General features: G+C 25.8%; 1 protein-coding gene across 1 annotated transcript; it reads left to right on the top strand.

The window, feature by feature from the left end:
* The first annotated feature begins 333 nt into the window (after positions 1-333).
* LOC107456220 (uncharacterized) lies at positions 334-25,126 on the top strand. The gene is made up of 12 exons (XM_016074023.3): positions 334-480; positions 3,945-4,060; positions 4,670-4,798; positions 6,704-6,787; positions 8,622-8,701; positions 10,870-10,929; positions 11,129-11,244; positions 16,444-16,567; positions 17,603-17,682; positions 20,271-20,435; positions 22,201-22,460; positions 24,827-25,126. Exons 1-12 carry the CDS (start codon positions 465-467, stop codon positions 24,905-24,907), a joined length of 1,311 nt encoding a protein of 436 aa, XP_015929509.1. The 5' UTR covers positions 334-464; the 3' UTR covers positions 24,908-25,126.

Genomic DNA, 25,126 nt, shown 5'->3' on the forward strand with positions numbered 1-25,126 from the left:
TCGATTTAATTAGGAGAAATTTAATTAAGCTCGAATTACTCGAAGATTTCAGCTCAAATCTGAGCTCGATAGATGAATTCAAATTTTATTAATTTTTCACAAGTGATTTTAAAGTTAAGGCTTTTAATATATTACATAAGAAAAACTTCAACTTCAATTATTATGAAGATTTTTCCAATTTCTTACATTTAACTAGATTTTACAGTTTAAAATCGTTCTTCAGTTTTTGATCGTTATTCGTATAATAGTTTCAATTTTAGAAACTTTTTCGGTCTGAAAAGTCTTCTTCGGATAATTATTCGATCACTTTCACACCCGTTATTTATCGTCTGGGGATTTGTTTTAAAACTAAGAATTAGTGTTTCTCAAGTATTTATGTTAAAGTTCAGAATTGTTTTATTGTTAAAATTGTTTTTAAGTGACAAGGAATCGTTTTTAATCACTTTGTTACACAACTTGATACTATGTCAAATGAACAAGGTATTTATTGTTTGTACAATAAATAATTAATGTTAAATAACAATCAACAATTTTTATTTTGTAACAGAAGTGAACTTATGCATTAATGGATACATATTTTAGTAATATTTTGTAGTTTGAAAGATATTATGTTAATAATTGTTTTTCTTTGTACATTCCTCTTTAATGATGCTAATCAAATTTAAATTTATTTTAATCAAGATTAACCTATACAAAATGTATGTATATCTGTTAAGAATTTGATTAGTACATATAATTATGTGAATGGGCTTAGTTTCTACTTTAAAAAAATATAGTTAGTTTTCCTTTTGCTCCAGTTTAAACCAGTTATTTGTTTCTGGAAATAAAAATACAATATGAATCATCATACATTTCTTGATTCTCGATAAACAATAACAAGCTTCATAAGAGCAGAAAAAATATATAAAACTTTCGGTATATTCCTCCTCTAATGGGGAGATGTGAGCAGGCTTAAATATTCTAGGATTCACATTAATAAGATTTATCAATGTGATTTATGTTTAAATTTGCACCTGATTTTACCTTTCATAAGAGTTTTCAGTAATGTGTACATTCTCTCTATAGCTTAAAACAATTTTAAGGAAATCAATATCCCTCGTAAATAAGTTGCAAGATTGGCCATGTTTTATTTTTTATCCCTTATTTGGCTATATTTTGTAAAATTTAGGTACTTTTTGAGTTGCATCTTGTAGTGCATAGCATGCTTGTAGAGTCTTCCAGATTCATATGTGGTTTGTTTAATTGGAATTTCAATTGAAAAAAGGTGTTGTATTGAAAATACAAGTATAATAATATTTGATGACACCCTTTTCCAAGCTTGAGGTAAAAATCGATCAGGAATAGTAACCTAGAAGTCTTGGGAGGAATCTATACACCTACCTCAATCTGTGCTTAGCTTTACATGGTCAACTATTCATAACATGATGTTGTATCATACCTTTTTAATAAAACAATTTCACGTAACATTATGTTTAATTTATATGCAGGCTATAATTTATATGTGATTGCCAGCTCAAGTTAATTAAAATGGCCAAGTGTGCCCGCCTGGTTCTCCTAATATACAAGAAAAATTATAGATTCTTACCTGGAGTTAACGTCTTGTATGGTTGCCAAAATTTTGAAGACATTTGATGAATAATGTACTACCAAGCACTACCATAAATCTACTACCAAGACCAACATTTAAAAAGAATTGTAAATTAAATATTTTTTATTTTGAGAAGTTACAAAAAGCAAACAGTAACTATCATAACATCTAAGATATTTAATATTAGTGATAGAATTTATTTTTAAAATTGTCCATGTGTTCATATTTTGAAGGTTCAAATACAAAATTTTAGTCAAGGATATTCCTGAGGAGCAGTCCCTATCAAACTGAGTACAGTCTTGATTTAAATATTAAATTTTGGTCTGAGAGGTTTCACTGCAACTCAAATCAAATATACAGAGAAATTCGAGCANAATATACAAAAAAATAAACAAATAAGGAATTGAATTTTTTTATAAATACTATTTTTAGGTTTAGTTATTAATATTTTTACTAATATTTTTTAATTAATTATAAATGAAATTTGAAATTCATATTTATTGGAAATGAATTTAATCAATCATGTGATTTTTTTTTTCGTTACCGTTTATGATAAAGTAGCCTAGTACCCTGTACATTAATGAATGTAAGCTGAAAGTTAAAAAAAATAAATTCTGATGAAAAACTGAGGGTTGTTGGAAACTACAAAATTAAATACAATTAAAAAAGAAGCCAATAAAAGTTGTAGTAAGAAGAAAAAAAATTTTTTTAGTTTGAAACGAATAGGAAAAGTTCACTATGTTAGCTTCAGAATTCATATAATTCTTGCTGTTAACATCCGATTTCTTTTCTTTTTTTTTTGTGCTGCTGATAATGCCAATCCGGGCTAGTAAGTTGAAAGGCTTTAGTAGGGAGGTAAACAACAAAAGTAGGAAGGAAAGAGTCATAGGAACTTTTAATGGGTTTTTATTTATGAACAAAAAGTAACAAATGTACTTAAATTCTGAGTAGTCTTATTGAGAAGTTTAAAGTTACAAAATAGCAGATCTTCTTCTTCAGGAGCGCAGCAGCCCTTTGCAGGCCTTGGCTGCCTCAACAGCACGCCTTCTCCAGCTCCCTCTGTCCATGGCAACTCCCCTCCAGTTCTTAAGTTTCAGGACTTTGAGGTCGTCGAAAATAGCAGATAGCATGCAAATTTTTTAAAAATTTTTCACATTTACGTATTTATAGGTTATGATTATGAATTTCCGGTAATTTTTTAAAAAAATAGTAAAACCTACTTTTGGTACCTTTGGTAGAATTTTTTCTAGCTTTTTGCAACAAATCTTCTGTGTTATTTTACATGTCAAAATAATATCAAATGAAGAATACATCAATTTTAAAACCATGTGGTAATGTGTAACTGCCAAAAAGTAGAGAGTGGTGAGTTGTCACATTTAAAATGAACAATCAAGCGCGAATTTTGTATTTTGCTTGTTGAAATAAATTTGCTTGAAAAACACAAAAATGAAATTATTAATCAGAATGTAAAANTACATGTCAACAAATAATTTTGCAACAAATTTTACATTCGATTTTACATGTCAAAATAATATCAAATGAAGAATACGTCAATTTTAAAACCATGTGGTAATGTGTAACTGCCAAAAAGTAGAGAGTGGTGAGTTGTCTCATTTAAAATGAACAATCAAGCGCGAATTTTGTATTTTGCTTGTTGAAATAAATTTGCTTGAAAAACACAAAAATGAAATTATTAATCAGAATGTAAAAATTCGTAGCTATAACTGTCAAAAAAATTATCGAAACACTGTAGGTATTAATAATAAAATTAACACAATTCAAACATTTTCAGAGTGACTTCTTATTTGCGATTCAATTTTCTCAGGCTGTAATATCATTATTTAAAAATAATAATAACAATTAAAAGATCGATAGTATAAACTGAGCAATGAAAAGAATCAGGATTTTAAAACCTAAGTCAAATTTTGTATCATTTCTTCCCTTTCTGAGTACGTGATAAAGGTAATCTTTTGACAACAATTCTTCAGGGAAAAAAAATGTAGGAAAAATTCTGCAGGTATTCTGCAAAAAAAATTTCTGCAAAATTTTTGTAACCCAAATGAAAAATAATTCCGTGAAAGCTCCGTAACATTCTGCAATAATGTCACTGTGATTCTGACATGAGGCTTTTGGCTCAGGTATGGATAGCCTTTTTTCTTCAGAATTATACAGTAGTTGCACAAGTTTGATAATATTTAAGATAACGCAAAAAATATTTTTTCTCTGTGTATTTAACTTTACTGTCTTACTTAATTTTACTTGATATTGCTTATTTTAATTTGGAGAGAATTGCATTTTGTGAATGTGTTCAATAGCTTGATATTTTTTAGTGTTTATAATTAAAGGTTGTTTCTAGATCAAAACCCTCCACCTCCAGAAAGTTTGAATAGTGAAGATCTTTTTCCTGATCGCATTGGAAATACTGTGTACAGCAAACACTGGATTATTAAAATATTGATGAATATCATTGAAGTGAGTTGGTAAAATAAGAATCTTTTTTTTTAAAACAATGATATCAAAGCATAAGATTTTCCTCATATTTTTAATATTTCCTCATATTATAAAATTATTCCTTCATGTTTTTTTAAACATTTAATGCATTTGAACATAAGGTATTTTGCTTTGACTTATTGTCTTATATTCCTAAGTTAAAACTCCAACTGGACCAAAACATTTTTTTTCTAGACGTTAAAAAGTTGAATTATTGTTAAATTGCATATAATCAGCATTTTAAATATTGTAATGTGCTTTTTTGATGGGGGAAAAAATATAAGTTTGCAGATAAGAGTTGGATGGATTAGTGCATGTTATATTGACACTGGTTTTTATTTAATGAAAGAAGGAATGTGGGATTTTCTTTCATGTTTACAATGTTAATATGTTATAGACTGTAAACTATAGTAATATAAGTATTTTACAGACAGATATTGCTATCGTTGTTCAAAAAAAAATTCTTACATTTTATTTCTAATTATTCTATTGCAACCACAAACTTTCTTCATCGCTATAAATATAATTAAAAATTTATATTGTTAGTTATTTGCAACTTTGATAATTTTTTTTCATGAATATTTCTTGAAGGCATGTGATAAAGTTGGAGAAACTCACAAAAATTCTGTAGAAAATGAGATTTTAGAAACAGACATTGTGGAATTAGATCCAAAGATAGAAGAAGATGCATGTGCCCTGTGGGATATGTCAGTATCTGAAGTAAGTTGTTTTATTTCAATTTCTGTGGTACGGAATATAATTATTAAAGTAAGTAAACTCAAGAGAAATCAACTTCTCACTATGATTGTAATATTAGAGAATTTCCAATTAAAATCTTGTTGTTACTATTAAGGTTAGTTATGTTATAAAATATCCCTTCACTAGATTTTTTATTTATTTTTAAATTTGGTTATCTGTTATCTAATCTACTGTTTCTAAATTAACCATTGCTATTCAAAACATTGGCTATTTTTTTATATTTTTTTATCAGAGTATTGAATTAATTTTTGTTGTATTTTTTACTAAACAATAAATTATACATTTTGTTACAAAAGCTTACTTATTTTTTGACAAATTTTAAATAAAATGCTTCCTATTTTAAACCTTTTTTTTTTTTTTTTTAAATCTTCTGACGTAGTGCAAAATCAACTGTTGACACCTGCTGCAATGTACTAAAATATGGCTATTAAAAATCTGTTTGCCACTTGCTAGCTTCTTCTTTTTTTTTTTGTCAAAAATGCTCCCCATGTGCATATATATATATATGTAATAACAGGGCTCCAACCCTGTTATTAGTGTTGTATTTAGCTTGAAATAATTGCAGTCATAAGCCATCAGACGTTCTAAACAGGTTTATTAAATGTAGGCTGGCATTGCTAACAGTTGACGTCCAAGCTCCCTACGGGAGGGGAATGGACAAGACTCCGGACAATTCCGGCACAGCTTATCAGGATCACATTATGATGAAAAGGACACGCAAAACTATGCGTTCTTANTCGCAAGCACGCGCGATGAGCATTTTCCCCCGATCATGCGGCGACATCGATTGTCGTGACGATATTTTCCCCTATGTTTCTTCCTTCGCGAAGCATCAAGTAACGATGTGCTCACACGATGATTTCCGATGTGACTAGACGATCTTTCCCCTTGTGTTTCTTCCTTCGCGAATTGTCAAGTAACGATGTGCTCACACGATGATTTCCGATGTGACTATAACTCATCGCCAATGAAAGATGAAAAGGTGCTTTCTTCATTTCGTGTAAATCCAAGAAAAGAAAGATTGATTTTTCGGTGGTGAAATAGCTTAACAATATTTTTAGTTATGGATAAGGCAAAAAGTTTTATTTACATGCTTTAAAAATGGTGAAAAGTTGAATTTTTTTAGCTTGCAATTTATTTAGAAAAAGTAGTGTCCGGTTTGTAGAGATAAAAAACAACGTTTCAGGACCAAAATGACTGTCCGCGTCCGGTTACGGGAGTGTCCGCTTTGCGGAGAATGTACGTAATGGTTTATTCATAGAAGATTTCCGGAGAATTAAAAATATGTCCGTATTGAGAGGCGTCCGTTTTGCAGGAGTGTCCATTACAGGAGGTTTCACTGTATATAAATGGAATTTTTAATATTTTATAATGATCTGAAAATTACTATTTCAGGCTTGTTACTTGAAAATTTTCTTCATTTTCGAAATGTACCTTGTAGTGCTTACCATATTTTGAGAAATGCTTGACATTTTTCAGATTAAGTTTTTTTGGAACTATTTTAAAACTATTTTAAATTTCTGTAAAAGTTGCTTAAATATTAAAAATGGGTTACGGGTAAAAATGCTACAATTGGCCAGTAGTAAAATTTCCTTATTTTGCCCTAGGCATTCCAGATTCTGGATAATTTCTAAATTTTTACTTCTGCTACAGACTTCATATAAAGTTTTTTTATAAAGTTTATAGCACAAAAAGGAAAGAAGAAAAAGTTATTAATGCAAAAAGGATAGAAACATTTTGTATATTTTTATTCTTTGTAGTCTTTAGTTATTTTTTTTCTAACTTTCACTTTTATCTAGTAAAAAATATTAAAATAGTGATGAAATATTTTTTCTATTTTTAACCTGTTTCTTCATCTCTCTATAGGAAGTCGGCAAGTTCCTACTAGATTCTGGAATATGTGGGATATTTTTAGATGTTGTAGAAAAAACACAAAGTCCACGATTATTGGTCAGTAAAACAGATGCAAGTTCTTCCTAATTTTTGGTTGAAATTATAGAATCATATTGATTATAATTCTGTAATTTTACTTATCATTCTTGGACTACCAGTAGATAAAAATTTTATCCTCTTAATTTGTTTGGTAATGACAATTGCTTTTAAATTGTAAAATATATAATTCAACACATTAGTTTTACACTGACACTTAATAAGTCATTAAATTAATAAACGTTATTTAATACTTAGGTGTTTAAATTATTTTTAAAACTCATCATTGTGTGTATCTTTTTTTCAGAAACTAAGATGTTTTTTACTTCACAAATTAGGTTTTCATCTGCATCTTAAAATATTTAAACTAATATGTATTATTTAATATATATGGCGACAAATTCCAATAATTACATTCGATAAATCCTCATCCATCATTTTTCATTAATATTTCTGCTTATTTTAAAAATGATGAAAATAAATAATTGCTTTTAAAAGTAGTAACAGTTGTTTCGTGTCTCTTTTTTTATTGTTTATTTATTTATATTTTTTTGGTTAGTTTTTAAGGACAAATCTAGCAAATTCTTTATTACAAACAGAAATTTTTCGGGATAAAATTTTATTTTTAAATTTTATGTATTCTTTTATAGTATTATTGATAAAAAGTAATATGTGGCATTGTTGATGTAAATATTTTTTAGAAAATGCTTTGTAGTATATTTTTGTATGTGTGTGCTACCAAATAATTTATATTTTATTTTTAAGCCTAACATATTCATGCATACCATTCTTGATCAAAGATTATCAGTGGTTTTAATAATGTAAATGTTTAAGTTTTTTTTTAATTTTTGAGTATTTTATGGGCATTTTTAGGTAGTTTGTCTTTAAATTTGTTTAAACATATAGCTTGAACTTATGCTTTTGAAATTTAATTAATCATTTGAAATGACTGTTATGGCAAACAAAGTAAATTTAATTCCTCATTTGGAATGACTGTTATGGCAAACAAAGTATGGATAGCAAAGAACTCTGGTTTTTGGAGCTTATCTGTGTCTTAATTATTTGTCATATACTAACAAAATATATTGTGCTCAAAAAAATGTATAGCTGTAGTTTATAGATTAAGAAAGAAATTAAACTGTTACAAATTTTTAATTTTATAAATATGACTTCTTAAACTGTTACAAATTTTTAATATTATAAATATGATTTCTTAGACTTTTTTGTTTTATTCTACAAGATGGTTAAAATTAAACTTTCTGTACTCAGAGGCTCCTAGCTACGACTACTGAATGGATCCAAATGAAACTTCAAATGTATATTATTTAGATCACGAAGTCACGATTGTGGCTTTAAAAAAAAGAAAAAATCGTGTGAAATTTTGACATCAGAGAGCAAGGTAATAAAAAGAAAGATAACAATTCAAAAAATAACAGAATTTTTCATTAGCTTGCATACTTGTGTGCTCTATGTGCATATAAATGGAAATAGCTTTACAACTCCATTTATTGATGAACTTCAAATTATTTCTTTTTTCAGCCTAAATTTCGGTTCTACAATTTAATTAACATGCATTTAAAGTTTATTACATTATTAATGTTTCATGCAGATTCAATCATTAACACTGTAGTTAGGAGCCTCTGGGTATTGTCAGTTTAAAATTAAACACCCTATATTTTCACTTGACTTTCTGGTTTTATTTGTTTATTTTTCTACTTGATGTTTTATTTCAGATCAATTTTTTTTTTTAAATATCATTAAAAATTTAGTTTGCTTAGTTTTGGTATAGTCTAGTTCAGTTATTTTATTTCCAAATTTAGTTAGTGATGCTTATTAAAAATATGTATGTTTTTAGGAGATTATTGTTGGCATAATGGCTAATCTATCAACTTTTCCACCCCTTTGCAGTATTATACTGGAAAATAAAATGTTAATGTAAGTGATGGTTGGATGTGAATTTTTTAAACAATATTTTTTTGTAGCTATTTTTCAAAGAAAATCATTTGTTCAAAAAGGTTTTGAGGAAAAATAACCAAGAATTGTTTTTAGTAATGGTGTATTTATTAAAAATGTTTTAACTTTAAAATCCTAAATACTCTGTTTTTACAGAAAAGTTTTATAAAGCTGAGCTGTTCTTCAATCTTCGATTCAAATTTGTTTTTATCATTTTTCAAAGTTATAAAAATTGTTCATTAGAAACGAAGACTTTCATATAAAAAAAATTAAGTAGATTTTTTAATAATTTTTCTTTTTTTTCTCTTGAATATATAATCTAAGAGTTTAATAAAGTCAATCTCTTTCTAAAGGAATAGTTTGGAACTAATTAGATGAGTTTTTCCTTTGGCGCTAAAATTATATGTATTAAAACGAAAAATTATAACATTACATATAGACAGCTATAAAAATGGTGTATGAAACAGTTTTTAAATTTAAGAAATTGTAACTAAGTCAGGGATGAGATTTTTTTACTTTTGTGTCTTGAATATCAGCCTTTTTATCAAAAACTCTTGATTATCTAAAAGTTTAACTTTTTAAAAAAAAAATTTTTTTTAATAAATATTTTGCTTTTTTGAAAAATTTAGACGTTGAAATAAAATAATTATATTCATTTCCGATTTTCAAAGATAAACAGAAAATTCAACCTATATATCTGTCAATCCTTCCACATTTTAGCTATTTTCGCCACTTTTACGCACAGAAGATACAATTTTTCTCATTTTTACCCGCTCGCCAGATAGTTCCTATTTTCGTAATTCAAACGTCGCTGCTTCAAACGAACTTTTTAAAAGTCTCAAGCCCAGAATTTGCTAACATTTCGATTCTTATTCACGCGATTTGAATATACTACAATATGATTCTTAGTTACGAGATTTAAAAATCCAATATCACTATTTGTATTTACGCGTTTTTAAAACCCTATGTAACGATTCGTATTCACACGAGTTTAAAATCAATTATCGCAATTCTTGTAAAAAGTAGGTTTTTTTTAAATTAGTTACTATAAATGTGACTGTTTTTCTATCAACAATTATTAGTATGCATATTCAGAACTTGCATTCTGTGCTTGCAAAGAAGAATGTGACAAAGTCAGGTAAAGAAAGAAAAAATAGGATTTGTGGAAAGCTGTTTGAAGATGGGCTAACGACTAAATTAATCACCAATCTGTTTCCCCTCAATCACAAGCTGCATTATGAGAAATTTGACCTTTTTAAAGGATTTTTTACTTGTTTTGTAAAACATGAAGCGTTTTCAGCAAATTAAGCAAAAAGAAGAAGAAAAAAAGATATAGTAAACAAAAGCAATCACTTAAAAAATTATTCAATTTTTTGTGGAAAAAGAGTTGATTAACTCAGCACCAAAATTTAAGAAATAATGCTGCTGTTATTTATGATATAAAATGCGAAATTCTAATCATATGAAAAATAATTATCTAAACAGTTGCTGATTATCATGCAATTTTTTCGATCTAAAATAGCAATTTTTGTTTATCTTAAATTGTCAGGAATTTATTATTAAAGGATTGCACACGTGTAAAATTTACTCACATGGAAATTCAGCTTTTGGCCAATCTTATCCCTGCTAAGTGAGATACTTTACATTCAGTGTAAATTTTATCTTACTTTTAAATCTAACTTAAAAACCTTTCCCCAAAATAAAATATTGATTAAAAATAATCTATGTTCTGTTTGTTTTCTTTATGTTATAAAAATTCATGATACAAACTTTTTCTGTAATGTTTGTCAATAAAAGCCTAATGAAAGTTCTGTGAAGCAAAATATAAGTAAAATAATGACTATTGATAAACTCTTTACAAAAAGAAACATTTGAAAACTACTCAATTTTATTTATTTTCAAAAGTTATTTTAAGTCTGAACAAGTTAAAGTGTTTATTATTTTAGATAAAAATGGAGTTAAAATTGTTTCTAAAATAAATAAGAAGACCAAATACTTTGGTTAAACTGATTAAATTATAATTTAAAGTAAATTAATTTCCTCAAAATTATTATTAAATTTTTACTTTGTTTTTCTGATGTTTAGTTTTTAATTAAAAAAACTGTTTTATTTTATTATGTGCTTAACTAATAATATAATTATATGTTTAGGTCATCTGTTCTGTTATTATCTGGAACATCTGATAGTCCAACACTGATACAAGTAATGAGGTGTGTTGAGTATTTGTTTCTTTGTTAAATAACTATAAAGTTGCATTTAATTATAATTAATGGAATGTACTTTTTTCCCATATTAGATACTCAAAATATTGATAAAAATTATAGATTAAATTTTAACCATAAAATTTTATTGAAATATATCAGTTTTTCTTTTTCCATATTTCATAATTTTATAAGCTTTTTGTTTTAGGTTAATTGTAAATGGTCTGAAACATGAAAATTCTAAAAATTTATGGTCTGAAGCATATGGAGAAAAATCTTTTTTCAAGGTTAATGTGAAAGATATTCTTTCAAACAGTTTAAACAGTAAGTTAAAGCTATTAATTTGTTTATCAGTTAAAAATATTTCTGATATACCCTTCTTTCTTTATTAGTTGTGTACAAGGTTTGTGATTTTTTTGATTTTTTAAAAAAAATCAAAAAAGCCAGATTTTTTTGATTTAAATCAGTTATTTTTGATTTAAATCAGATTATTTTTGATTTTCATTCAAATACACTGTAAGAACTTTGATTTATAATTAAAAAGACTTTATAAATGTAACAGATTTTGTTTAGTCATTCATCAAAAAATAAATATTTAATCTATATATTTTAATATTAAAATATTTATTTTTAATTCTATATCAAAATAGATAAGCTAAAAAAAAATTTTAAAAATCTATGTGCCCATTGGAATTTTTTTTCACAAAATTTCTTATAAAAAATCTGTAATGAAATAGAAAGTCTGACGAAGATACTGTAAACATGCACCCTGTTACCAGTTAATATCCCTACTGCTTTGAATAGACTTTGAAAGAATTTGAAGAGGAAGAATGACACTATATCAGGAAAAAACTGTCTGAATCTCTCAGCATTTTTTTTTCTTCGATTTTTGGCATATTAGGGTAATTTCTTTTTAATATAACGTCAAGCTTTATAAATATACATTTTCCACCAATAAAATATAATGTTGAAAAAATTCATGTTTATTAATTACTTTCTACAGCTATGCAAGTCTATATTAAGACAGCATTGAATGTTTACTTTAATCTGTATTTTCAATTTCAAGTATCAAAAGATTTTTAAAAAGGTAATTTCAAATGTGTTGGATTTATCACACATCAAGACAGAAAGTAATTTTGATAACTAAAATTAATTAATGCAGCACTTCATTTAAAATAAATTTTAAAACTAAAAAAAGAAAATAATAAAAGTATCAATAATTTAAAACACTGTTNTTTTTACCGGTATTTACCATGGTTTTTTCCACCTGTGGCAAAATCTTGCCAACCCTGGTATAAAATATCAGTTGATTTAAATCAAGCTGATTTAAATCAACAAACCCTGTTGTGTATAGTTCGCTTACTAAATTTTTGTGTTTTAAATTTCAGCTCTTAATCTCTACATTCAAACAATCTTATGAACTGGATCACATCTGATTAGTTTTATCTAAATATTAGATTTACAAATTTTATTTATTAATTTTTTATGAATTTTATAGAAAATTAAACTATTAGAAGCCAAAAGTTATCAAGTGATCAGTAATAAAATTATTCATTTTAATTTTATGATTGTTTAAAGTGTTAAATGTAGTTGACAAAAAAGGCATGCTCTTATCATATTTAGAAACCTTTTCATTCTATAAAATATGTTAGCTTAATCAATATTTAACCAACTGAGTGTTTGTGATACCAAAAGACAGCAGTCCATTTGTGTTTTCTGCTAAGAAACCTCCTTTAAAATAATAAGTCAATGAATATAAATAAATTTCTGTACAAACTTGTTCAAATGTAAAACTCTTGGTTGGTTAATCTAATTTGGTAACATTATTAATTTTAATATGACTACCGTATATCCCGTTGTATTAGTCAACTTTTTAAATACACCAAATTTTACAAAGTCGCTTGTATACTAAAATTCGGACGTTTGTTGATCCTGAAATATCAATGAATTAAAAACAATGAGATGGATATAAATACTGTATCAGTTTACCCCTTTCAAAAACTATTTTTAATATGTTATATAAAATTAATTATGCATTTTCTCTCACATTTTACTTTATATTTGCAGGTTTTTTTAGAACCAGTACTTTAAATTATGTCCAAAAAAATTAAGAATTATAAAAATTAATTTATTTATGAGTATTTCAAAAATACAACACAATGAAAACTTTTCAAACTTAAAATAAAGCTACAAATTTGAAGATTTCAGAAACGTCATCTGTGTCTGTTTTAATAACGTTAGCAGTGTTGTCTTAAGTAATTCCATTAAGCGATGGATTCTACTTCCTCTTCATCTGCTAGAGTCCCACAAAAATTGTCTTCCTCCTCATTTAAAAAATTAAAAATTTCACAGTTTTTAAAAGATCGTTAATTGAGGGCAAATGTATCATATCCAGTGAAAACAATGTGAAATATTTTTTACCTGAAAAAATTTTGTAGACTTACTATTTACGTTTTATAATTTCAGAAATTTTCATATTTGGTTTTTTCAGAGATAACTTATAAACTCAACTTACCTGAAATTTGCTTTCTCAGCATTAAAAAGTAGGGGTTGATGCATACACTGGGATATACAGTACTTGACATTTATATAATATATAAATGTTATTTTTGCTTAAAGAATTATTATTTGTTATCTGTGAAACAAATGTATACATATTTTTTATTTTTTAGTAGTGGCTCTGCAAATAACCTTCTGGACATTTATGATTCCATTTGTCCCTGTTTCTGAGTCTGCATTACTAGAAAGTGTCATTGAATGAAACTCTTTGCTAGTTTTTAAAAATCTTCATAATAGCTTTCCGAAATGGTATTATTTCCGTGTGCTTACGATCTTTATATTGATTTTTAATACAGTCAGCTGTTTTAAGTTTCAAAAACAGATAATATGAAATATTGAATAATTCAAACTAACATCATTTCCTGGTCTTAATAATAAAACTTGTTCTTTAACAAATTTACAAATAACAAGCTTTGTTTTGTTTTGGGTTATAAAAGCCCTTTTTTCATGTAAATCAGAAAAAAATTCATGGCTTTTAAATAATATGACTGCTCTAATGTTATTTAATATGAATTAACCAGGTTGATAAACAAATGACATCCATACTGAATTGAATACTTTATTCCATTCAATTCATTGCTTGTTCTAGGAAGTTTGTGTGCTGCAATATATTAATACAGTTGCAGTTACTTATTTTTGCAAGTTGGTGAATCTAAAGTTGTACATAGAATAAGAAATCATCATAGTTCATAATTTCTTGTTATCATCCTGTGAAATGCATTATGTCAATACTTGACGCATATAAAAGCTTAAATGAGAAAAGAAGAGAAAACTCTCAAAGAAGTCTCACATTTGTTTTTTCTTTAGTGTGGGAGGAAATAAATAGAGAACATTGGATTTCTAAAAACTTATTGAACTTACTAAAAACAAGTGAAATTATTTATAAAGAATTACTAACACATTTTAAATTTTAGAGAATATAAAACTTGTCAAGTATGGAAAATTGTGTCACATTCTAAAGTTGAACTTGCCATGATAACTAACTAAATATGTGATAAATATTTTTTCCTATTTAAAATTTAATTTATCTTTACAATTTCTTGTTATTTTTTATTAGACTTGCCTATTTTTATTCATTGTAACTTTAAATTATTTTAGCATATTGATAGTCAAGCTGTCATTCCTTTCATGGACTTAAATGTCCATGCTGTCATTCCTTTCATGACACTACTTGATGGCTCCTTTAAAGCATATCTAAAGCGATTCTGCCTGGCAACTGACAATACATGTGCCTGTGGAGGAGTAGGAACAGTGTGGCATTATGCAATAGAATGTCCGCTTACCACATCCTACCACTTTAAACAACCGAAGCTAGAATTCCTCATAGCCTGGAAGAGATCCATCTGTAAGAATACAAAGTTGAAACAGAAGGCAACCAACCTCATTAATTTTCTAGAAGAATACGAGGAAATCCTGAAATAATTTTCATGAAAAAATGACAAAATTATGCAATATTGAGCAACAACCACAACTAAACTTGGCCAATTAGCTCTGGATACTTTTTAATCAAATGCCCTAACAAATAGAATAATCGCTTCTTTTTTTTTCTTTTTTTTCATATTTCTTTTTATTTTCTTCTCTTTTTTGTTTCTATTTGCTATTTTTTCCTCTCTTTTTTCTATCTGTCTCGTCTTCCAACCTTAACCATTAACCGATAAATGCCCTTTTAGGGGCATAGGCGCGGGGTTAAATGTTAGTGTGTGTGTGTGACACTACTTGACAATTTGTCTTTTTTTTTTTTTTTTTTTTTTTTTTTTTTTTTTTTTTTTTTTTTTTTTTTTTTTNTTTTTTTTTTTTTTTTTTTTTTTTTTTTTTTTTTTTTTGTGATTATGAGGTAGTTACAGTGAATAAAAATCTCTTGGGTGTCATAACAAATTGTGTTAAATTCCCCTTACTAAAAAACTTCCCTTAAAATAAAAAATCCCCCTCATTCGAAATTTAATTCTAAAATTAAAACAATTTTCCTTAGGTTCAATTAAAAATAGTTGACTGTGTTAAGAATTATTATAAACTTATAAAGAAACCTTTTGTAATGTTTATTGCAGTTGAAAATCAGTACTACAACTTTTATTCTTAATGCTGATCTAGAATTCATCTTCAGTTTTTCATTAAACTTATCATTCATAAGCAACTGAGACCTTTTGAAGTTGTAACTACTCAGCAATTTAAAAAATTATTATATGTAATCTGATTCTTGGTGAACCAGTTCTTACAAATTTCCTATGGTTAAAATGGATAAGATATATAATTTCTATCATAAATCATATAATTGAATAGTTTCTTTCATTTTATATTACAGTAAAAGTTTATCTATTAATCCTTTCAAAAACTTGGATTATCATTCCTTTAAAAATATATCTCACTATGAGTCATTTTAATCACTTCTTCCATTTCCAAGTTTAATTTTGTATTTTTAAATATATTTCCCTCCAAATATGTAATGTCTTCAACTATAAATTTCTAAATATTAGATTAAAATAACTTTACTTATAGCAGTTGTTTAGTTTTAAACCTATATAATTAATGAGACATCTGAAATAAGCTTACTCAAGATTATTAGACCAATATATATATTTTTTTTTAAATGATAACCCATCATTTTTTAGTGATCACCAATTGTTTAAAATTAGTCATCCTCCCCTTAAAAAAAAACTGAAATTATATTAGGAATCAGTGCTTAACTGATATATTCTGATCTGAGTAAAAAAAAAATCCACTTAAAATAGTCTTTCTGTTAATTATATCTATGATGAACACTTCAAAAGGTATCCCTGCTGGTTTTTTTTTTTCCTCTTTTGCATTAATGTCAAACAAATACTTAAAACAGCAAATAATATGTAATTTTCAGAAGACTGTCTATGTTTAAGCTACTTTTAAATAAATTGGTTTAAATTTTTATTTTATTTAATTTATAGTGTATGTTATTTTTTAATATACTTGAGTAACTTATCAGTTCCTCCTTAGGCTCTGTAATACTAGCTGTGTATGATTTATTGGAGACCACTTTTTCTGAAAATATTATTTACACTGAACTATTGGGACAAGATTCATTTTTGGAAGCTTTCATTGTTTCTGGTCAACAGTTATTGTAAGTGTCTTTGTGTAGTATTATGCATATTTCATAATGTCTATACTTTCCACATATTCAGTATTAATAATTCGTTTAAAGTAATTAATAATTACGACATAATTATCACTTTTTAAAGATTATTTAATTTTCTTATGTCATCTCTACTTAATTGCATATCAGATAATCAACTAACCCGCTTATACATGTTTCACCAGCTAGAATGGAATTTCCATTTTTCTGTGAAGAAGGTTAGAATAAAATACATGGTCACTTATGTGGAATCTCCCTATCCATTTCCAGCTTGTAACAGTTGTCAGGAGGTAGTTTAAGAATTAATCAAGTCTTGCTAGCAATTTTATTATAAATGAGAAGGGTGGGTTGTGCCTTTTTGTTGCATTTCATTCACACACCATTTAAAATGTGGGAAGGTAAGCGGTAGAGAAATTTTGATCTGTTAAAAGTGTATCAAAATCCTCTTCAATTACAAGATTTTTTCTGAGGGTTATAATATAGTATCATATATATAGCATATTTTATTAGCATTGATTTATTTTCACATGAATCTATGTATCAATTATATTATGATACTAATACCAGCAGTCTTAATTTTAATGTTTGCCGATCATAAAAATGAGTGTATTTTTTCAAAATATTATGCTATGTGTTACATATCGTTTAAAAGTAAATTTTTATAAAAACATAACATTTAATAGTGACTAATGCATTTTTCTTGTAATCAAATTAACCTGCTGATACAGTTGTCTTAACCCAACGCCATTCTTTAAACTGGGCTCAATCTATCTGGTTTAATACAAAACTCTAAATTTCTTATCGATTTGATGAATTTGTATTAACTTTTAATCTATTAAGACGTTTTTTAATGACAAATCCTTATTATCTCGACTTTTATTTGTTTTTACTTATTCTTGTTAAAGACTGATTTTTCATAATGGTTAAATCATTAATTTATTTTCTTAAACTTTTTTATGTTTTATATTTATGTTATAGGTCTATTTACTATTTTGTATTTTTATTATTATTGTTTATTTTTAGAAAAAAGAAAGAGTGTTTGGATAAATTCTTCTGTATATTGAATTTGTTATGCCAGTATTCTTTGAATGTAGAAAAATTTGGTAAGGTTTTGTCTGTATTAAAATAGATTTAAATTTGTATTATTACTTTTGAGAATTGCTGTTTATTTCTTTTTATTTATTCAATTATAGTTGGATTTCAAATTTGAGGCATTTTGATGACTGACAAAAGAAAATTTTTTATTATAAAATTTAATATCTTGTTGACTTAGGTGTTTGTAATTTCCAAAAATTCATATAATTAAGAGTTATTATGTATAATAATTATATAAATTTTTCAGTTTTATTCTATACATCTTTGACAAAAAGTAATCTTAAAAAATAAGCTATTTGAAACGACAAAGCCAAATTTTTTTAAAAATATTTTCCCAGTGTCCAAAATGAAAAATAATTTCAAATCACTAATAAATTCTGAAAAATTCATTGTATTGTAAATCTAGAAGACATCTTTGAATTTCTTTTTAAATTATAATAATTTTTACTAATTTTTTTTGTGTTGTCCGACAGAAATTTTCGATCTTTTCCTGTCGGGTGTGTTTCCAAAGATAATTTTCAAATTAAGATCAATTTTAAAATTATTCAGTAAATGATGCAACCACTTTTCAATATAGCTTTCATTATTCCGTATGGAAATCGTTTTAAAGGAAATCTTGAAATGAAAGATTATTTTTGAATTTTCAAAAGCTTGGTAAATTTTATTTGTTTATTTTTGCCTGGTCTATCATCAGCTTTTAAAAGTTAATTAGTGAAGCTTCATTTATTACTTGTAATATACAAAGTAAGTTTATGAACCGTATTTGAGCCATGATGTCCTAAGCTTTAAAAGTTTACATATGGTTGTAAAGAAATTGTATAAAATTGTCAAGTCTCTCACCTGTTAATGTATTTAGTTTAATGATGACTTATAAGATCCCCACAGATCTAAATTTTTATTCAATCTTTAGGCTGATTATATGCAAAAATCATCAACAATGATCAATTTTAATTTTATTTTTAAAACATTTCAGTTTCAAAAATACCTCAAATTTGAAAATCCCCTTATTTAATTGCATGTATTACTCACTAACTGAACTAATTTACTTTGTGATTCCTTTGTCTTTAAATTCTGCTTTTCCTAACGCAACTTTTAAAACTTTTTAACTAGAAAAATTGTTTAAAGATATGGAATTTAATAAAGTATGTTATTTTTACAATTGCTTTTTTAACTATTTATTCAACTATTCATTATACTCCTTAAATAAAAAATATCTAGTAAATATAGTCATATATAATTGTTTTTCTAGACACTATGCATATATTTAATCACATTTACCTACTCAGTGCTTGATTTTTCATACATGCAGCTAGTTTTTTGTAATCATTCTATTCTTATTTGTTGGTGATTATTTTATGAAAAAATTTTATTATCTTTTTTAATTGTTGTTTTTATGTGAATCAATAATTTTTTATGAAACTTTTTTACTCCATATTTATAGGTTTTATTTAAATTGACTTTCAGTAAAACAATAGCAAAATAATATATAATCTTAAAAAATGTGATTAATTAATTAATAACAAAAAATATTTAGTATTAATATCAAATTGAATTCATTAAGTACTGACTGAATATATTTCTTTCATAATAAAAAAAAACTTGTTAATATTTATGCAGCTTTTGATTCTCTAAATAATTAATTATCAAACTGAAAAAAATAATTAATGTTTATTGATTTATTTATTTCGCATGTTTATTTAAGAGTTAGATTTGGTAGAGAATCTAAATCAAATGATTGATTTCAGCTATTTAAACAGGGGCTGTAAATACTTAATTTTTTTAATTAAAAATCACTCTCTGATTTTTGAAGGAAAAAATTATCAATTGACCAACTTTGTCTACTCTGCTACTAATGAGATAATTCTTAATTGCATAACTACTTATATATTAACTAACAAATATGTATTCATGTAGACTTTGTATAAAAATCCAATAAAGACATAATAATTTAACTTTTAAATATTTTTTATATTTACACTATACAGTTCTAGGTGGAAAAACTGATTTTAATTTTAAAAATTTTCATTTGAATAAATAAAATTAGTATTTTAATCATGATTTTTTATACTCTTTTTTTTTCAAATTTATTTATTTAGTATTATTTCAAATTTATATTTTAATTTTTCTATTAACATTTATTAATTTTCTTTAATTTGAGAGAATTTTATCTGAATGCTGTTTCATTTCCCACTATTTTCAAAAAATAATTTTTCAAGCAATTATATATATTTTAATAATCACAAATAAAGGAAGGATGAAATGAAGAGATTTAAAATTCCAAACATAAAAAAGTAATTTAGTTAATTTAACAATATAGTAAAGATAATACACACACAAGAAAAAGATAATACACACACAAAAAAAAGCTCCCAGCTGTTGTTCCTATCAGTTTAAAATGTAGTGAATATTCAAGTTCACATAACTGTTTTTAACGAGTTTCAAATAGAAATTAGTATCTCAAACTCTTTTAACTGTTTGAAAATGCCTAATTGTTTTAAAAATAATTATTAGAAAATATTACTTTAAAATTTGTTTCACTTGATGAAATGTGTAAGACCGTTAAGTATTAAATGATTATTATTATTTTATTATGCAGTTAACAAATGGAATGAGTTTAAACCTCTTTTTTATGAATATGTCAGCAACCTTGAAATTGAAGACAGCTTATTCAATTCTAAAGTATTATCAATTCATTCATACTTTGAAGCTTACAACACTCTCCTAAGTTCTGGACTTTTGAGAAAAGATTGGGTTATTACAGGTAAATAATTAATATAGCAGGTAAAAATTTTACTATTTTTATTTATTTATATTTTAAACTATTTTAATCTTTTATATTTCACTAAATTTTAATTGGAAATGAATTAGCGTGTGGAAAATTATTGTTTTAAGGGAAACAATGAATATTACTTATGAATATTAAATTACTTTTAAATATTAAAACATTTACAATATAAATAAGTGTTACTGCTTTAAATATGTTTTAACACATACATGCCTGTGTATATGTTTGCTAAATTTTACCAAGTGCCCTATTTTGATCAAGTTATGATAAATATTATAACCTAGCCAAAATAAAATAACTTAACAAAAACTAATAAAGAGCAGCGACTTTAAGTAATATCAGAATTATTTAAAGTACCACTTGGAATCAACAACAGTTTGGCAACTCCAGTACTAACTCTTTTATACTGGTTTAATCTGTTTTCTGTTTTACATTTACTATCAAAATGCATGTATACAATAAGCGTTTAATTTATTTAAATGTGTTTCTTTTCTTATTTTGCAAGCATTAAAATTGTAAGGCAGAAATAATTTCACTTATATGTGAAAAATTAATATTTTGTGACATCATTACCATTGTCAGTTCAACCCTTCTTTATTGTCACATTTCTAGTCACATTTAGCAATGGATTTAAATTAGTTTTTAATAACTTCCTAACTAGATATAGCCTTTAAGATAAGATTCTACACAAAATTGGTTACATCAATATCATTTTTAATTGTCTGTTATTCATTGTTATTTAGACACCTTAGTTTTACATACTTAAGAAATTTAATTTAAATGCACTCATATCTAAAATAATATTTTAATGATACATTTTTTTATGCCCCGATCTTTAATATCAAGGAAGTGTTAAAATAAAATGTTTAGCCTAATGCACTTATATTTTAAACTTCTTTCTTTAAAGTACTTTTTTTTCTATTCCATCTTTTTTTATACTTAAATAGGTAAATAATAAAAAGTGAAACTATTTTAAAAAAATGGTACTATTTATTCAAATAAAATTGATATTAAAATCTTGAAAGAAAAAAACTGAAATACTTTTATTGAGGTGAAAAAATTTACCATTACTTCAAATCATCAATGTCAAAATAATAAATGTAAAACAAGTTGCAATATTCTTGCCAAAAATAAATTTATTATAATTAAAACTTACCAGCTTCATAAATTTTTTTTTAAATATAAAGCTAGTTTATTTTAATGCTCTTTTTGGCAGGATTTTGAAAATTATTGAAACTCTATTTTTACAAGAAAAGAACCACTGAAGTATATAACATTTTTTATAAACATAGATCTTTGTAAATTGGAAAAATCCATCAGAAAACTGGAACTAGTAAATATTGTGCTATTTGCTGATTAAAAAACCAGCTATTTATTCTCCTCAAATTTAAAAATTAGTCGTAAAGTACATCAGTAGATACCACTGCTAACTGGAAAATAAATAAATTTTTTCTGCTGTATGTTAGGCTAATTTCCTTGAAATATTCGCTGTAGGGATTCGTTAATTTTATCCTCTGATTAGTTACTATAAATGGTAGTTATTTTACAACTAAATTGTTTATATTTATTTCTTTTTTGAGATACTCGGTAAAATTTGAATGAATTTCTATTTGAAATACTTATATAAGTTGGCACAATGCAAGAAATCAGTTTATTTATGTAGAATTGTTACATTTATGTTTAGGAAACAATTAGCTATTATACCTCTAATACGATACTCTGTATTTTTCCTCTATTTTAGATAAAGGCTATTTAGTGTCTGTAGCAAGAACTTCAGAGGCTGTGAATCGATTAATATTAGATGTTCAGAAACATAATGAAAGAGTTTTAAATGTGCCAGAACAAAATAATCAAGATTCCAGTGAGCGATTACGCCATGTTTGTGTGCAGGATGGCGTACAATCAGTCACAATGTTATCACAGTATGATTTTCGTGTGTGGAATGTCTTAGCTGAGAGTATTCTGGAGACAGCTAAAACGCTGAAAACATTTGTTGAGAAGGTATTGTATTATAGATTCTATTTTTTTTTAATTATTTTACATTTCATTTGTTAAATCAGATTTTATAGTTCTTGGCTCTATAGGTCAAGGATTGCCTCAACAAGTTTATTTACCATCGAAGTTTATAAGATGCATGTTGTTTCCACTGAGTCACTTTTAATGTTTTCAAATGTTTCTCAATGTCAGCACTCCATCTGAATGGAAGTCTTTCCAGCTTTTTAGTCTCATCTGGGTTGTTGAAACTTAATGGCTTTGACTGTTATCCTCTGATTTTAATAAATGTTTAATCTTTTTTTTTCTTTCAATTTGATTACTGAGACAATGCCAGATTGCTTACAATGATTTTAAATTTAATGACTGTAAAAAATTCATGGAATGTTATTTATTTGGACAACACCATAATTATTTTCTTAGCATTTTTTTTGGTAAATAGTGAAGCTGGTTTGGTAAAATTTGAGTAACTTTGAAACAGAAAGCATAGTTGCAATAGTTTTCAAGGATGAGTTTTTTCAAATTTTATGCAGAATTCTACTCTATGTTTTTTAAAAAAGAAATAATAATTAAAAAAATAAGTTCTATTTTTTTCAAAGAAAATATTGCTTTTTTTCAAACTTCTGAAAAATAAAATTCGTTTTTTACTAATTTTCGTACCTATATAAATGCAATTCAAAATTGAATTTACTGGATTTAAAAATCATTTCGCAATTGAATATTCATATGGTTTAAAATTACATATCGCAATTTGTATTCACGCGATTTAAAATTATATGTCTCGATTCACATTCATGCTATTTAAAATACTTCTTGAGTCAAATCCAGTCAATTTAAAATTACACTACTACACTCTTTTAGTACATTTGTTCCACACAACATAATCAATCAATGGCCTCTGACTATCTGTTCCTGTCATTGAAACGAGAGATGGGCTTTTTTTAAGGTTCTTCAGTTAGTTTGCATTTAGGGTTTCTTTTTTTTTTTTTTTTGGNTTCGGGGTTTTTTTTTTTTTTTTTTTGGAATTTTCACAAATTCAAAATAGTAATAGTATATATAGTATATTTTGTTTTGAAACACAATTTTCTTTCTATATGAAATCTTTTAATGCATTATTTATATTTAAAAAAATTAAAGTAACTATAGTTTTCACAATATTTTCGAGTTGTAATTTTCATCAATAAAATCTACTTCCTACCTGATCTTTAATTTTGTAACTATTTGACAAATTTTTATTTTTCAAAGTAATTTGTAAAAGAAATTTTTATGTCAAATTGTTAAAGTCTTGTAATTTTGTAAATTAACATAGAAAATGAAAATTTCAAAATTGATGGTACTACTCATAGTTTAAATTTTGATTTTCCTTTATAAAAGCGAAAGTTTTTACTAAAACATTTTTGAAACTTCTGCAAGGATATAAAAAATACCAATAATAAGAATCATCAGAAATATATCCTACCCTCTAAAATATAAAGATAAAGGCATAAAATTTTCCCTTAAAGCTTTTAAGTTTTTGCCTTATATAATAATTTTAAGCCCAATAAAAAAATATGAACTTGTTATAAAATGTGCAACTAGAATTACTTAAATGAATGCTAAATGAAAATGTATTTTGTAAGTTTGTAAAAGTATTTTAATAATTTTGAAGAATTATTTCCTCTGGTATATAATCCTATAAGTAGCACATCATGATCGATGACTCATACAAACGTATGCATATTGTTGAGCCAATCATTTAATATTTCATTTTGTTCTCTTTCACAATCTTTTTTTTTTTTTTTAAAGATTTGTAAGGTTTAATTTTTGGGGGAAAATATAGTAACGTTCGCAGCTCTTAAAGGTTTTGTAAGAGTTCTCGACCTTAGACAAAATCTCTAAAGCATCTCTGATCAAGAGAAAATTCATTTTTAATGAAGGAATTGCATGATTAGAAATCCTACAACCTAATGTTTTATTTTATCAGTAATTAAAAAGCTTCAAAAAATGTTTTTGATTGTGAGTATAATTTATTTCTTACTTAACTATCCAAATGTATTATATTCAGGAATTTTTCTGTAACATATTATTTCCTAATTAAATAACTTGAGGAAAAGTAATTTTTCATTGCAGATAAATCAAAAACTTTAAGTTTGAATAAAATCAAAACTTATGTTCAGAGGGCTGGTTCTAATTTTAATCTGTTTCACAATTGCTGATGTAAATATTTTGCTGTTCTTGATGAAAATTTATACTGTTCATGTGAATCATATATTTGAATGTTCAAGCTTTGACAATTTTTGAGCTGTCTTTACTGTTCATATTTGAGAAGAGTATGACTGAGCTAAAAAAAATGTCTGATTAGTATGTAAAAACAGTGCATTCTTTTCTAACTCTAGGATGAAGAAAGAGAGATTTTAAATGACATTCTGAGGCTTAGTTCAACTAATGAAAGCATGGACTTATCAATTGCTGAATAGAGTAGTAACTACCTTACCTGTTTCTAATTATATTTTAAAATAAAAATTGTAAATATTGAATTTTCTGTGTATATTTGTATAGCATTCACTCATTGTGTTTCATAATATGTTTGAAAATAATCTGAATAGAAATTAGCTTTTTCTAATCATTGTCATCTCTAAGCTATTTCTTATATATTCTTTTTAAATTTTCATCAATAAAAAGTGTTTTGATAAATA

Source organism: Parasteatoda tepidariorum, chromosome 3 (genome assembly GCF_043381705.1).
Source record: "Parasteatoda tepidariorum isolate YZ-2023 chromosome 3, CAS_Ptep_4.0, whole genome shotgun sequence".
Taxonomy (NCBI): Eukaryota; Metazoa; Arthropoda; class Arachnida; order Araneae; family Theridiidae; genus Parasteatoda; species Parasteatoda tepidariorum.